This window comes from Nicotiana tabacum, chromosome 12 (assembly GCF_000715075.1).
Source record: "Nicotiana tabacum cultivar K326 chromosome 12, ASM71507v2, whole genome shotgun sequence".
Taxonomy (NCBI): Eukaryota; Viridiplantae; Streptophyta; class Magnoliopsida; order Solanales; family Solanaceae; genus Nicotiana; species Nicotiana tabacum.
The window spans coordinates 31202096-31219125 of record NC_134091.1 but is presented as its reverse complement, the minus strand read 5'-3'; the positions used below and the strand labels follow the sequence as shown (position 1 = coordinate 31219125).

Below are 17030 nucleotides of genomic sequence, written 5' to 3'. Positions count from 1 at the left end.
TTTGAGGCACGCTTAAGCCCTGAAATCGGTTAAAGTCAGGTTGTGCGCTTCATCTCGCGTAAGTGGCGCTTTATTTAAGCTCTTAACAGCATAGTCAAGGGCGCGCTTAAGCCTTGTAGCGAGGCGCAAAACATGTTGAGTGCTTCTCGCTTAGCGGGCCCTTCAGAGTCGTCATCAAGGCTCTAAGGCATACTTTGCTAGTGAACATAATCTTGAGGAGGCGACACTAAAAAATTGATATTTCGCTTTATTGTAAAAAAAATTCAATTTCTTTGTCTCCAATCAATTTGTGGAGCTAACCTTTGTGATGTTCTTTTTTTCTTCTTTACTATTTAATGTATTTTTAAATGCATGTACAGGGTTCTCCTATTTTCTTTACTATTTAATGTATTTTCAAATGCATGTGCAGGGTTCTCCCGAGGAATTTATTTGTAAGAACAGAGAAGCCCTTGAAAGCGAATATGTGAGCTCAAATCTCCACCACTGGATTGATTTGGTGTTTGGTTACAAGCAGCGGGGAAAACCAGCAGTTGAGGTATAGGGAATCAGCTTTAACATCAATTAATTCTAGAACCAGTTGCAGGTTTTGAATTCACTGAATTTTTGGAGATATTGTCATACAGGCAGCAAATATTTTTTATTATTTGACATATGAAGGGGCTGTGGATCTGGATACCATGGATGATGAATTGCAAAGGTCGGCAATAGAAGATCAAATTGCCAACTTTGGTCAAACACCAATTCAACTTTTCCGGAAGAAACATCCTAGAAGAGGACCTCCAATTCCAATTGCCCATCCTCTACGATTTGCTCCTGGTTCTATTAACCTAACATCAATTGCTTCATGCGGAAGCAGTTCTTCGTCAGCTACTCTGTATGTTAATGTGCTGGACTCAAACATTGTCCTTGTGAACCAGGGCCTCACCATGTCTGTTAAGACATGGGTGACCACTCAGTTGCAATCCGGTGGGAACTTCACCTTCTCTGGCTCACAGGTAAGTTTTAGAGCAATAACAAGGTCAAGCATTATGATTAGTTAGTCAGCTTTGAAGTCATTTTTAACTTTCATGCAGGATCCCTTTTTCGGGATTGGTTCTGATGTTCTTCCCCCTCGGAAAATTGGGAGTCCTTTGGCTGAAAATATTGAGCTTGCAGCACAATGCTTTGGAACATTATCAACAACATCTGAAAATTTTTTGATAACATGTGGTACCTGCGAAAACAGCTTTCAGGTTATATCGCTAACTGATGGCAGAATGGTGCAGAGCGTTAGACAACATAAAGATGTTGTGAGCTGCATTGCAGGTAATTTTCATGACTGAAATATGTGGCAACTTGGTTGGAGCTTCTCACTAACAAATCTACACACTGAGTGTCTCGAAAAATGAAGTAAGCTGAGAACCTATATGAGATGAGAGCTGGAAGCATGAATTTTCTAAATGATTCTTGTCATGGGATAGTAATTAGGAACTGAGAGCATTGACATTAGACTGACTTAGCAGTCCAGAAAATCCTGTTGTTGTTCGAAGGATGTAAAGTACAATTCTTGTACTTGGCATCTTCTATAAACCAACTATTAGCCAGACCTTCCTGGCATTGGATTACTTATCCATTTAAAATTGCAGACCTCTGACTTGTCTAATTGGGTGCTTATAGTATCTTTCTGTTGAAAATTTGTGCAAAGCGGCATGTTAAAAAATGGTAAATAAATATATTATGGAGGAGCAAGTTGAGCAAGTAATTTTCATAATACTCCTGTCTCCTGATTCTTGATCTCTTGCTTAGCTTTTTCCATTTTTTGTTTCATAGGAAACAAGCAAAAATGGAAAGTAGGGCTTCTCATCCTATAGTTAAAAATTGTTTTGAATTCTGGGGAATGTGCAAAACAACTGAACAGCTGTTCCGATATTTTATCATCACATCTTGTCATTGTCATCTATCCCAAGCTTCTTGATTTCCCAATTAATATTTTTCTTCATAATGCACAAACCATGTAATGTTAGTCTCCACCCTGCATCTATGTTAAATTATATTGATCCACAGAGGGAGTAATAGACTCGGGAGATTTCTAAAAAGTGAAATTGCATATTTTGGGAATAAGGACTTTAAAGTAAGAAGGCAAAGCTTTTATCGCACCTGATAAAACAGTAGTTATACATTCTCATGTGTCCAAGCCTTGATGGACAGAGTTACATGATATATGTGCTGGTGGGAGGTAACAGGTACCCCGTGGCATTTGTCGAGATTAGGAAACAATAGTTATACTACAATCCTTATTTGCTTATAGTGCAGTGAATCAGTTAGGAACTGAGAATTTTTTAACTGGATAGTAACATTAAATATGTGGAGGTTGAGTATTTATATAAGAACACGCTAAGTTATTATGCCAAAGTTGAGGGGTGTGTTTCCTATCATGCCGGTACAGTTAATTAACAAATTTTTGACGTTGAAGAATACCAAAATATCAAACACTTGTGGTTCAATCTTGGCAAAGAGGAACAATCAATGTGGAGTAGAGCTCGGTAACTATTGAAGGCAGTGTATTTATCTGTGAATATTTATTTCCATTTTGTTTATTCCCTCTAAGAGGCGGTAAGAATGATCTCACATGATGGACAATATTCATTACTAGGAGCAGGATAGGGCACAGTTCTGAAACTTTTTCTTGTTTTTGGTCCTTGGCTTCCTCTACCAAGAAAAAATAGTCACCTTCTGAGTGTTAAATTGGTATCTCTTTGTTTGATGACTTTTAGATCTTTACCAACTGTCTAGGATGAAGATTATCGAAGAGTAACAGTTATAGCCTCGACAGTTGATGCGAGTCTTACAGAGTTTGCAATAAGCATCCTACCCATCTAAAAAGAAAAAAGGAAACTTCTCAATAAGCAATCCTCTTTTCTATCAGTTGGAATAAGTTTTGGTCTTGTTAGTACGTTGATTTTGAACCTATTGCTTTTCTAGGAGTATTTTGACCTTATCATAGATTTACCTGCCAGTAAAATATAGAGAACGTTTAATATTATTATTATAATGATTATCATCACTGTTATTTTATATATATTTATATTATTTTTCACTTTTATCTTTATTTCGGCACGATGATGACATGAATTGAGCTTAAGTACAGAAACATGGTCAGTGAGGATTCATATATCTGTCCCCAACTTGTTGGGACTGATGCGTAGTTGTTGTATCCTGTCTTTTGTAGAGAACTACATTTTTGTATAGGTTCTCTACTTTTTGGGTATATTTCTTGTATACAGGAGTTTTCTTTTTCCAACATCCGTAAAATTATTTTCTTTATCAAAAATATATTGTCTGGTTACGTCACTGGAATGATATATTTCTTAGTTATTCTATATTTTGCAGTAACGCTAAGTTCTGAACCATTTTTAATTCTTGCAGTTACATCTGATGGAAGCATCCTGGCTACTGGAAGTTACGATACAACAGTAATGATCTGGGAGATTTTTCGCATTAGAACCCCTGAAAAACGAGTAAAGCATACTCAAGCAGAGATTCCTAGAAAAGATTGCATCGTTGCCGAAACCCCTTCCCATATTTTGTGTGGTCATGATGACGTTATTACGTGCTTGTATGCAAGTCTTGAGCTTGATATAGTTATAAGTGGATCAAAAGATGGAACTTGTGTTTTCCATACGCTACGGGATGGGAGATATGTTAGATCCCTACGGCATCCATCTGGCAGTCCATTGTCAAAGCTTGTTGCATCACGTCATGGGAGGATTGTTCTTTATTCTGATGATGATCTTAGTTTGCACCTCTATTCTATAAATGGGAAACACATTTCGTCTTCAGAATCCAATGGCCGCCTGAACTGTCTTGAACTGAGTAGCTGTGGTGAGTTCTTGGTTTGTGCTGGAGATCAGGGGCAGATCATTGTACGTTCTATGAACTCACTTGAGATTGTGGGCAAGTACAATGGAATCGGGAAAATAGTAACTTCACTAACTGTGACACCAGAAGAATGCTTTATTGCTGGGACCAAGGATGGAAGTCTTCTTGTTTATTCGATAGAAAATCCTCAACTTCGTAAGACTAGCTTTCCGAGGAATTCAAAATCCAAAGCTTCTGTGACATAGCGAATTTGCAGTTCTGGGCTGCAGTGTAAATTTAACAATATCATCACTGAAGGTGATGCCGAGTTGAGGTATGCTTCTAGGTCTTTCATGGAAAAAAAGTTCATATGGTTTGAGCCTATTGTTAGTTTCCTGGCAGTGAACTATTAGGTATGAGTTAATTTTCCTGTTTCTTTCCTTTTTATTGTTGCTGCCCCTCTAAGGGTATTTACTGTACTGATCTTTATTTCATGTACTCCATGCTCTGCCCTCAAGAAGCTGCACTAGATGCAAGCTTGAGCAAATATCTCAACCTAGAAGCCATAACAGATGCTTCACCAGGGGAACCTAATGATTAAGTATCAACCCAAAATCCCTCTACAGATGAACATTAAAATGTTAAATTTGGAATTGTTTTGCGAAACAACTTAACAACATGTTAAATTGTTAATTCCCCAATTGAACAGTGTTGGTCATTCTTTCAAATGTTAATGAATAGCAGATGGCCTTGCCTGCTAGGGGCTTGTATATTTATTTTGCTATGTGTCTCCAAGGGTTAAATGGAGAAGTTCACCAATATGCAGTAGGGTCCCACCAAAGGTTTAAGATGTCAGTTTGCAGGATAGAAAATTGACGTGTCCCAGTTTATTTTCATCATTCGTTTGATCTGTGAGTAGCAAAATGATTCTTGTAAACAGTTTGTTAGCGTGCTTAGCCAAGAGTAAGGGTGGCAAGTGGGCCGGTTCGGGCCTGCGGGCTGGGACCGTTAGGACCGCTAGAGGTGGGCTCGTGCCGGTCTCGTGGGCCGGTTCTTAGCTGGGAACTGTTAGGACCCGGCCTGTTTGGCCCGTCAAGAGACCGGGGCCCAACGGGCTTTTGAAAAAAAAAGAGCTGTTAGGGGTTTAAAAAATAGCCATTTAAGCCCCCAAACTTTTTATAATTACACTTTTTCCCTATTTTAAACTATAAATACCCCTCATTCTTTCATTTTCTTGCAAAATCAATATCAATCTATCACAATCTCTCTATAATTTTCTTCTATACTTGCTACTATTGCTTACTTTATTCCAAAAAATAGTCAAAAAATATTGAGGTTACAATTTGTGAAAAAATTGTGAAGTTGGGGATATTAGCACCTCATTCCATAGGGGGAGAAAGACTAAGAAAGATATTATCATGTTTTTTATTGTTATAATAAAATTACAAGGCATTGCTTTGAATATCTTTTTACAATATTTTTGTCTTTAAATTTGAATTAAAAAATTAGGTCACAATTCTATAATAAATTTACAAGGCATTGCCTTAGATATTTTTTTAACATCTTTTTGTCTCTAATTTCTATTTAATTTTTTTTTTAAAAGCACTACTTAGCCGTTGGGCCCACTTAGCCCACCGGCCCCGGCCCATTTAGCCCGGGACTATAAGTTCGTGGGCCCGGTACCGGGCCGGTTCCTACAAAAAGAACGTTTAGCCTGTTTATTTAAGGCCTGGGACCGTGGCCCACTAGGCCCATTTAGGGCCCGGCCCACTTACCACCCCTATAGCCAAGAGAAGCAGTGTTGCTGCAAGTCAGGGACATGAATTGGCAAATTTATAGCAACTCTAAAGATCACATATAGCAAGACGAAGGCATTTTTCCTAGGAGTTTTGAGCATCAATCTCCAGATGGATGTCGTGCAATAACATCTTGTTCCAGAGCCATACTAGGGCACGGTGCATCTTAATTTGGACCAGACTAAATAATCAAACTGATGAATCCCAGTGTAGGTGGAATTACCTGAGATGAGGGTATGGAAGTGGTCTGATTATTTCACTTGTTAAGAATTGTTGCATTTATACTCAAGATCCTGCTCTTTTGCAACTGAAGTGTCCTCCCTTTCTAAATCCCAATTCTTAAATGTAGTACCAAGTACTTGTATTGTTTACTCTTGTTGTCTAATATAAATGGCGGTTTTATGTTTTTCCCAAACATCATTTTCCTGGATGTTTGGTTTTGTCGTCTGGTAATAACCTTCTTGGTTCATTTGCATTGGCGTTCAGGGTGAAATGAAGCACATTAAGTCTTCAAGACGGAGACGAGCTGTATCATTGGAGTAGCTGATTGGTGTTTCATTTTTTGAAGAGGAAAAAATGGATCTTTCTTCAGTAGTTATTATAGCAGTGCCCTCTAATTGCTGTATCCGTGGCAGGATTCTTTGAGCCTCAACTTGTAGAATGATAAAGAATGGCAGAATATAGCACCATCAAAACATGCTGCTTGCGATGGAAGCAGTTGCCACCGCCTAATGTACAGCATTTTGTGCACATTTTCTTTGTGATAGGCCTCAAATGTTGTATTAAGTGATAACAGTAATCAAACAGCATTGAAATTAGCACCAAATGGGTGTTCCGCCCCAAATGGTTTTTGTATAGATGGGCTTCACACCCTTATAGGGAGAACTATATATTTAATAGAAATTCATTGATGATTCGCCTGTTTGTCTCCATTTTGTTGAACTTTATAAGAATTTGTGAACTGAGATCCAGTTATTAACTCAAATGGTTCCAGTCTTTTATAATTTCCCTATCGGATACTTACAAACAAATTAGAACGGATCATTGAGTACCAAAATTCATTTTAGCAACAACTCTCAGAGAGTTTCAACATCATCAATAATACCAAACTTTAGAAAAAGTTGTTCATAGACTTTATACTCCCTAGATCGAGTTCCCCCCCAGAGTATTTTTCATAAGTTCAGACCAAATTCAAAATATGAACAACTTTTTATAAAGTCAGACTGATCTCTTTTTATCAGACTGAACAACAGTATTCTAGTATTTTTCATCAGTTCAGACTTTATACTCCCTAGAGAATGGGAACCTGACTGGAAATAATATTCTGGCTATGCAAATAAAAAATTTCGAGGGGGGTTAGTGAAGCAATTTTTGTTATGACAGTATGTTGGTGCCCAAGGTATACCAATAACATAGGTTCATAATCTTGAGGTCCAGGTAACTGGGGAAAAAAAACTGTTGCTGAAGAATGGAGTTGTCATAACCCAAAATCCAATTAGTCGTGATAGCTCTACTCAACCCGCTAGGCAAATCAACTTTCAACTATCCAATTCCAATAATAATTATTAAAGCAATTTAAGTAAATAAAGATCTTAATCTTATACAATCCCCAAGAACTGGTAGTACAAATCATGAGCTTCTAAGAATATAATTTACAAAGTTGATATGAAGTAAATACATCTTCAGTTTGAAAAGTACATAAACCGAGTTTTTATAATCTAAGGCTACCATGAACAAAAGGTAGCAACCATAAGAACGCAGGTACATCTTCAAATCCGGCAACCCTCGAGCACAGAAACAACAACAGCCAACATCTGCACGCAATGTGCAGAAGTATAGTATCAGTACAACCGCCCCCATGTACTGAGTAGGTAACAAACCTAACCTTAGGTTGAAAGCAGTGACGAGCTTTTACCAAGGTCGGGTCCGAAACTAATAGACCACAACAGTCCATAACATCGTAAACAAGTAAGACCAAAAGTAACTCAACAATCAAAACATGATTTCTGAACTATGCCTTTCAAGTGCATCAATGAAAACCCAAATCGTTTACCGGAGTTGCCAAAAATATGAATAAGTTTGAAAATAATTATTTTTCCAAAATCCTTTTAATAATAAATGAGATGTTTCATTTTCTTTTTAGATAACCCGTGTAAAACAAATACATCACTATGCACATCTGTCAGCATGTGTGAGAATCATGAATGATGCGATACTGTATAGCATGAGGAAAATACATCTCTATGTATATATGTCATGTGTGCATGTCAATGCGATGCAACTCAGTGATAAAATCATATGCATACTCTCATGGTATCATTTCACTCAGTCCTCCCAATCACTCGATCCTCCCAGTCACTCAGTCCTCACAGTCACTCAGTCCTTACATTCACTTAATCCTCCCAATCACTCGGCACTCGCACTCGTCACTCGCACTCAGTAGGCACCTGCGCTCACTAGGGGTGTGTACAGACTCCGGAGGGGCTACTTCAGCCCAAGCGCCATAATCTGCACGGACAACTCACGTGCTGCACGGACAACTCACGTGCTATAATAATATCCGGATCTGCACGGATAACTCACGCACTATCATAATATCTGGATCCGCACGGATAACTCACGTGCTATAATAAGCCAATCTGGCATGCTGCGGCGTGCATCCCGATCCCATAATTATCCTCACAATCAGGCTCTCGGCCTCACTCAGTCATCAATCTCTCCAGTCTCTCTCTCATGGGCTCACAATGTCATGAAAATAGCCCAAAATGATGATATGATGTATCAATAATTAACATCAGAGACTGATATATGATATGTAATGTCATGAATATGACTGAGTATGAATTTTTAATTTAAAATAAATAATTCAAAGCAATATGACCTCTCTGGGTCCCAATAATACTGGCACCTAGCCTCAACATGATTTTTAATATGCTTTTCAGCTCAATTTCTTTAACACATAAAATCGCATGAAAAATACCAAGATTATTTAACTACAAAATTCCACAGAAACAATTATGTCATAATTTCTATAGTGCACGCCCACACGCCTGTTACCTAGCATGTGCGTCACCTCCCAACAATTCATATAATACATATATTCTGGGTTCATACCCTCAGCTCCAAGATGAGAAGAGTTACTTACCTCGAACAAGCTAAATCCAATATCGAGCAAGCTAAGCAATGCTCCAGAAATTTTATTCTGCGCGTATCAACTTTCAAACGGCTCGAATCTAGTTACAATTAATTTGATTCTGCCCACAAAAATTATAGGAATTAATTCCATATCAAAATACTAATATTTTCCAAAAATCCGAAATTACGTCCCAAAAATCACCCATGGGGCCCACATCTCGGAACCCGACAAAAGTTATGAAATATGAATGCCTATTCAACCACGAGTCCAACCATACAAATTTTACTCAAATCCGACATCAACTCGACCCTCAAATCTCCAAATTAAACCAAGAGAGTTTTCACAATTTTTCAATTTAATTCACCAATTAAATGTTAAAAACAATCATGGATTCGGGTAATTTAACCAATATTGAGTTAAGAACACTTACCCCGCTGTTTTCTCTAAAAATCTCCCAAAAATTGCCTCTTTCCGAGCTCTAATCTGTCAAAAATAAAAAATGGGACGAAGTCCCATTTTCAGAACTTAAATTCTCTGCCAAGTCATTTGCTCTACGCGATCGCAAACATTCCCACGTGATCACGAAGAACAGTTTGCCACAGCCCATATTTAACTCTACACGATCGCGAACTTTCCCACGCGATCGCGATGCACAACATCAAAGACCTACGCGATCGCGGGACCTAACCACACGATCGCGAAGAACAAACGCGTGATTTCCATTTCTGTCCATTTCCTCTACGCGAACGCGGCCTTCGTTACGCGTTCGCGAATAACATACTTCCACAGCTACGCGATCGCAGCCCTCTTTGCACGATCGGGAAGAACAAAAGTTGTCACTGTCTCAACAAGCGTACGCGATCGTGGTTGCCTTCACGCGATCGCATAGAACAATTTTACCTCTGCCCAAACAAGCCTATGCGATCGCGGACCTTCTCACGCGATCGCATAGAAGGAAACCAGTGATAGAAAAACCAGCATTCTTTAGTTGAAATGCCAATTCCAAAATTGATCTGTTAGCCGTCCGAAACTCACCCGATGCCCCCGGGACCTCAACCAATATACCAACAAGTCCTAAAATATCATACGAACTTAGTCGTGTCTTCAAATCACATCCAACAACACTAAAAACACGAATCATACCCCAATTCAAGCCTAATGAACTTTAAAATTATAAGTTTCCACAAACAACGCCGAAACCTATCAAATCACGTCCGATTGACCTAAACTTTTGCACACAAGTCATAAATGGCATAACAGAACCTATTAAAATTTTCAGAATTGGATTTCGACTCCGATATCAAAAAGTCAGCCCCCCGGTCAAACTTCCCAAAATTTCAACTTTCGGCATTTCAAGCCTTATTCTACTACGGACCTCCAAATAATTTTCCGGACACGTTTCTAAGTCCAAAATTACCATACGGAGCTACTGGAATTATTAGAATTAAATTCCGAGGTCGTTTATACATAAGTGAATATCCGGTCAACTTTTCCAACTTAAGTTTTAAATTATGAGACTAAGTGTCTCATTTCACTCTGAAATCCTTCCGGACCCGAACCAACTAACCCGATAAGTCATAAATCAACTGTAAGGCATAAATTGAGTAGTAAATGTGGGAACGACCGGCCGGGTCATTACATTCTCCCCCACTTAAACATACGTTCGTCCTCGAACATGCCAAGAGCTTTTCTTAACCTTCAAATCTCTATTCCACCTCACCACGCACATACCCCGGGGTGAACTCACGTCACCCTATTCCATATAGGCTTGACAATACAATACAACTGAAATTCATTAATTTAACCTTAGCCCCAAAAACCTTGGAATTAAATTCCCAACCTTCAAAAATTTCTTTTCAAGACACAAACCTTACATTTACACACTGTATGAGTTTGAACAAGCTGTATCAAGCCATAACCATAACCTCGAACATAATTACCTAACATATTACACAACTCGCATGCTCGTAGCACCATTCCTGATCATAGTGACTACTCCAAAACCAACCAAATACTAGTATTAAACCCATATCGAACCAAACCTCATCCCAAAACCTTCATACACTGTTGATAATAAAAGAAACATGATAAATTTCATGACCATCTACCAGATCAACAAGTCACGGAGCTCTCTCCCCAACCAGAACCATAATCATTTTCTAAGCCGAATTTCAATATTATCCTTCCAAATATACTGTTTCAGCCCTGATAGTACTCATTCTGGGTCCAATGACCTTATATTATTAAACACAATTATACCACATACATGCCACACCAATATAACTCAGAGTCACAAAGCGTGCCATCAGTGTGCCAATACGCAATAATTCAAGTGTACTCAGTCATGAAAAATGACTCAAATGAGAGAACTGCCCCGCCAGATTAACAAGTACTGCCACAACGAAATGCTAAAAATACATAACACACCGTAGAACCATCACCGATTCTAACACAAGGTTCATACCTTAACATAACTCCGTTGCAATGCGTGACCCCATCCAAACGTTGGTCCATATTATATACCCCGAGCCACCCTGCTCAAAATTAATAACCATGGAGAGGCAAATGACACAATGCCATACAAAACCTGAAAGACATAACCAAAACGCAACCAATCATGCAATACCCAAATACTCATCTCGTTCAAATTCTGCCATAAGGCCCCCAATAGAACCGCACCATCTGCGCACATAACCAATGAATTACAACTCCTCGTAGCATACAGAAGTAACTCACAGATCATTTCAGAACACAAATAAGTTCAACATCAACCGAATGGCACATCCCTCAATAATAGCAGTATGGAGCCAACAATTCCGGCTCAGTGTAGAATACACATCTTAATTGGGCCTACCTATGGACCCCCAAATCAACTCTGGTCACCTACAGTAAATAAATAACCCTCCAAAAATTCACAACGGTGGAGTCATAATACATACTATTATCCGGCTAGCTTCGTCCACGACTTTACAGTCCGCAACCAGGAAACAATCTGCTCCAAATTCATAGAATACACGAATCACCATTTCTGATTCCATCTCCGCCGCCCGAATGTCTAACACATCTCTCAAACGCAATCATCCCACGAGAAATATTTTCCCCATTCTTTCTTTCCATATAGCAATGTCTTGAAATCAACAGTCGATCAACTAGGAAAATATCGCCATACCTATAAAATATCCATAATTCAAAGCATAGTGCGCCTTCTGAAATGTATACTCTACTCATACAATACCAAATAGTGATAGCATTCATCTAAACATCGAAAAATATTCATCCCCTCTAAGAATTTATGACCTCCCTTTCAAAGCCAAACTGTGACCTTGCACACGCCAACCTTAACCCCACACAACACACCGCATCTATTATGCCATCATTTAAAAAATACGAGAACCTCATAATCATTCCGAGTCACAAGTAAAATACATATCCAATCAGCCAGAAGCCTCCCATTTGATCACATCCGGTAGAAAATCATAATACTCAACCTGCTCCTCAGGCCGGTAGGAAAATACCCATTTCAAACCGTGGTAGAAATACTCGAGAATGCTTTGGAATCCATTTGCACATAATCAAGCCATCAGAGTTGAATCTATCTAACTCAACCAAGCCACGCAGGTCACCAAACCCAAGAATATTGCCACCAAAACATCTGTAAAGTCTTACCACGTCGTAATTACCCAAAGGACCGATCCTACCATTGCCATACTGGTCCAGTCTACTACCCAGTTATCCTATTTCTCCGAGTCCCTTTTGAATTTGCCTTCAAATTAATACTTCTCCTTGCTAAAACACCACGATCTTCAACCAGAACTCACCCCACAAACTTTAGCATAGAACCACAGCGCCCTACGACCCATAAGCAACTGTATTCTTCTAAAACACCTTCAAAAATACCACAACTGTAACACTCACTCTGAGAATACCTTATGTGAATTGGAAATTGTTCTTCTTACCTTTCTTACACTAAAAATGTAGAATCCATAGTCATACAGAATTTCTGTAAGTCCAGGCACCATCAAATGTAAATCTCGGATTTCTATCCACACACAAGTCCGGTAAAATTCTCAATTACTATATATAAACCTCGAACCTATTGGAACCTTCTCGAGAGTCACCCACTTTGCTCAATCCAAATTACACCACCCGAATGGGCCAAACGACATGTGCCCCAATAGCGCAATGACACTCAAAGAATTAACTCTACTTTTTAATACCACCGATCAATTTCATACTCCGTGGACACTACATCATTCACAAATAACAATTCACTCATCCTACGATTTACTCATAAAGCGCAATACAACCCGTATCCAGAAATTTTCTTACTCGAGTCATTTTCGAACTCTCCATCTGCAAGTCATCACTGATTCCTAAGTATACTTCAGACCAAAACAAAAATTTCACATATAGTCATGAATTAAGTTGCCAATAACAGACTCCCCCATTTGGCTCAAAGCCATAAATCAAAACATTCGATAATTCACAATACCCATACTCTATTACTGTCATGATGCTACAGTCAGTTCAATGAAAATTCTTCTCAAGCTCATGTAACACCAACCATAAAATTCCTCGATCATCCTCTCAGCTCGCATTTATTCTCTTGACAGTCAAGTCAACTTTCTCAACCAGATTCAAATTCAAATCTCAACACATATAACTCGTTGGTAGAAAAGAAACTCCCTAATTAATATTATAAAGAACACACCTGCATAGATTACTCCGCAGGAAATAACCCACCTGCTTAGCCTCAAATTGGCATCTTGTTATACCCTTTCGCAGCCACAATTACTATGAAATTACTTAATCTTTTTGAGTCCAAACTCATTAACCAGATACGAGAATTTAATTTTCCCCAAAATTTAATAACGTGAAAGATCTTTCAAAACATTCACACACGAGACTGTACGTCACATCAAAATAAAAATCAAGCACCAAATGGCCTTCCTTTACACTTCAGGGAAACAGTTCTCGCCACATTCATATCGTCTTAACACATCATGCAGTTACATCATACTCATCACAAAGCCATTTCACCGCTCATCGTGTCACTAATTTCACTCATAGGGACATTACCAGACATATGAGTCCAAATGCACAAGTTACGACTAAAGCTATCGAGCTTAAGCTGCAGTCTAAACTTGGCCTCAAGTCCTCCAGACTGTCCCATCACCAAAACACAGAATACACATCTCGTACCTCGTTCATGAAATCACAAGATGATGATGCATAGCTGATACCGAGTACTCATTTGCGCATACGAATGCGTGGAAGGAATTCAAAGAGTTATGTCTCAAGCTGAATCAATTTCGCACGATAAGGAAAGAAATATTGGAAGTATATATCCTAAATGTCGCCATCATACCGATCCGCAAGACTCTACTAGACACTTGCTCATGACTTGTAGAACCTATGAACCTAGAGCTCTGATACCACCTTGTCACGACCCAAAATCTATCTAGTCGTGATGGCACCTAACCCAACCCGCTAGGTAAGCCAACTTTCAACTATCCAATTCCAATAACAATTATTAAAGCAATTTAAGTAAATAAAGATCTTAATCTTATACAATCTCCAAGAACTGGTAGTACAAATCATGAGCTTCTAAGAATATAATTTACAAAGCTGATATGAAGTAAATACATCTTCAGTTTGAAAAGTACATAAACCGAGTTTTTATAATCTAAGGCTACCATGAACAAAAGGTAGCAACCATAAGAACGCAGGTACATCTTCAAATCCGGCAACCCTCGAGCACAGAAACAACAACAGCCAACATCTGCACGCAATGTGCAGAAGTATAGTATCAGTACAACCGCCCCCATGTACTGAGTAGGTAACAAACCTAACCTTAGGTTGAAAGCAGTGACGAGATTTTACCAAGGTCGGGTCCAAAACTAATAGACCACAACAGTCCATAACATCGTAAACAAGTAAGACCAAAAGTAACTCAACAATCAAAACATGATTTCTGAAAATAGTTTTGCCTTTCAAGTGCATCAATGAAAACCCAAATCGTTTACCGGAGTTGTCAAAAATATGAATAAGTTTGAAAACAATTATTTTTCCAAAATCCTTTCAATAATAAATGAGATGTTTCATTTTCTTTTCAGATAACCCGTGTAAAACAAATACATCACTATGCCCATCTGTCAGCATGTGTGAGAATCATGAATGATGTGATACTGTATAGCATAAGGAAAATACATCTCTATGCATATATGTCATGTGTGCATGTCAATGCGATGCAACTCAGTGATAACATCATATGCATACTCTCAGAGTATCATTTCACTCAATCCTCCCAATCATTCAATCCTCCCAGTCACTCAGTCCTCACATTCACTCAATCCTCTCAATCACTCGACACTCGCACTCAGTAGGCACATGCGCTCACTAGGGGTGTGTACAGACTCCGGAGGGGCTCCTTCAGCCCAAGCACTATAATCTGCACGGACAACTCACGTGCTGCACGGATAACTCACGTGCTATAATTATATCTGGATTCGTACGGACAACTCACGTGCTATCATAATATCTGGATCCGCACGGACAACTCACGCGCCATAATAAGCCAATCTGGCATGTTACGGCGTGCATCCCAATCCCATAATTATCCTCACAATCAGGCCCTCGGCCTCACTCAGCCATCAATCTCTCCAATCTCTCTCTCACGGGCTCACAATGTCATGAAAATAGCCCAAAAATGATGATATGATGTATCAATAATTAACAACAAAGACTGAAATATGATATGTAATGACATGAATATCACTGAGTATGAATTTTCAATTTAAAACAAATAATTCAAAGCAATATGATCTCTATGGGTCCCAATAATACTGGTACCTAGCCTCAACATGATTTTTAATATACTTTTCAGCTCAATTTCTTTAACACATAAAACCGCATGAAAAATGCCAAGATTATTTAACTACAAAATTCTACAAAAACAATTATGTCACAATTTTTATAGTGCACGCCCACACGCCCGTCACCTAGCATGTGCGTCACCTCACAATAATTCACATAATACATATATTCAGGGTTCATACCCTCAGCTCCAAGATTAGAAGAGTTACTTACCTCGAACAAGCCAAATCCAATGTCGAGCAAGTTAAGCAATGCTTCAGAAATTCTATTCTACGCGTATCAACTTCCAAACGGCTCGAATCTAGTCACAATTAATTTGATTCAGCCCATAAAAACTATAGGAATTAATTCCATATCAAAATACTAATATTTTCCAAAAATCCGAAATTACGTCCCAAAAATCACACATGGGGCCCATGTCTCAGAACCCGATAAAAGTTACGAAATATGAATGCCCATTCAACCACGAGTCCAACCATATAAATTTTACTCAAATCCGACATCAACTCGACCCTCAAATCTCCAAATTAAACCAAGAGGGTTTTCACAATTTTTCAACTTAATTCACCAATTAAATGTTAAAAACAACCATAGATTCGGGTAATTTAACTAATATTGAGTTAAGAACACTTACCCCATTTTTTTCTCTCAAAATCTCCCAAAAATAGCCTCTTCCCGTGCTCCAATCCGTCAAAAATGATCTCATTTTCAGAACTTAAACTCTCTGCCCATTCATTTGCTCTACGCGATCGCGAACATTCCCACGCGATCGCGAAGAATAGTTTGCCACAACTCAGATTTAACTCTACTCGATCGCGGACTTTCCCACGCGATCGCGATGCACAACATCAAAGACCTACGCGATCGCGGACCTAACCACGCGATCGCGAAGTACAAACACGTGATTTCCATTTCTGTCCATTTCCTCTACGGGAACGCGGCCTTCGTCACGCGTTCGCGAATAACAGACTTCCACTGCTAAGCGGTCGCGGCCCTCTTCGCGCGATCGCGAAGAACAAATGTCGTCACTGTCTCAACAAGCCTACGCGATCGTGGTTGCCTTCACGCGATCGCATAGAACAATTTCACATCCGCCCAAACAACCCTATGCGATCGCGGACCTTCTCACGCGATTGCATAGAAGGAAACCAGTGATAGAAAAACCAGCATTCTTTAGCTCAAATGCCAAGTCCAAAATTGATCCGTTAGCCGTCCGAAACTCACCCGAGGCCCCTAGGACCTCAACCAAATATACCTACAAGTCCTAAAATATCATACGAACTTAGTCGTGTCTTCAAATCACATCCAACAACACTAAAAATACGAATCATACCCAATTCAAGCCTAATGAACTTTGAAATTTCAAGTTTCCACAAACAACGCCG

At 39.0% G+C, this 17030-nt stretch overlaps 1 protein-coding gene across 5 annotated transcripts in view; it reads left to right on the top strand.

Annotated features, from left to right (window-relative positions):
- The window catches only part of LOC107830768 (BEACH domain-containing protein B-like), a 59924-nt gene extending 53375 nt beyond the window's left edge, over positions 1-6549 (top strand). For all 5 annotated transcript variants that reach the window (XM_075226295.1, XM_075226298.1, XM_075226294.1 and 2 more), the window contains 5 exons: positions 410-535; positions 624-995; positions 1074-1305; positions 3406-4171; positions 6120-6549. In XM_075226295.1, the coding sequence (XP_075082396.1) occupies positions 410-535; positions 624-995; positions 1074-1305; positions 3406-4103 (1428 nt within the window). In that variant the 3' untranslated portion in view covers positions 4104-4171; positions 6120-6549. The remainder of the gene's footprint in view (positions 1-409; positions 536-623; positions 996-1073; positions 1306-3405; positions 4172-6119) is intronic.
- The last annotated feature ends 10481 nt before the right edge of the window (positions 6550-17030 follow it).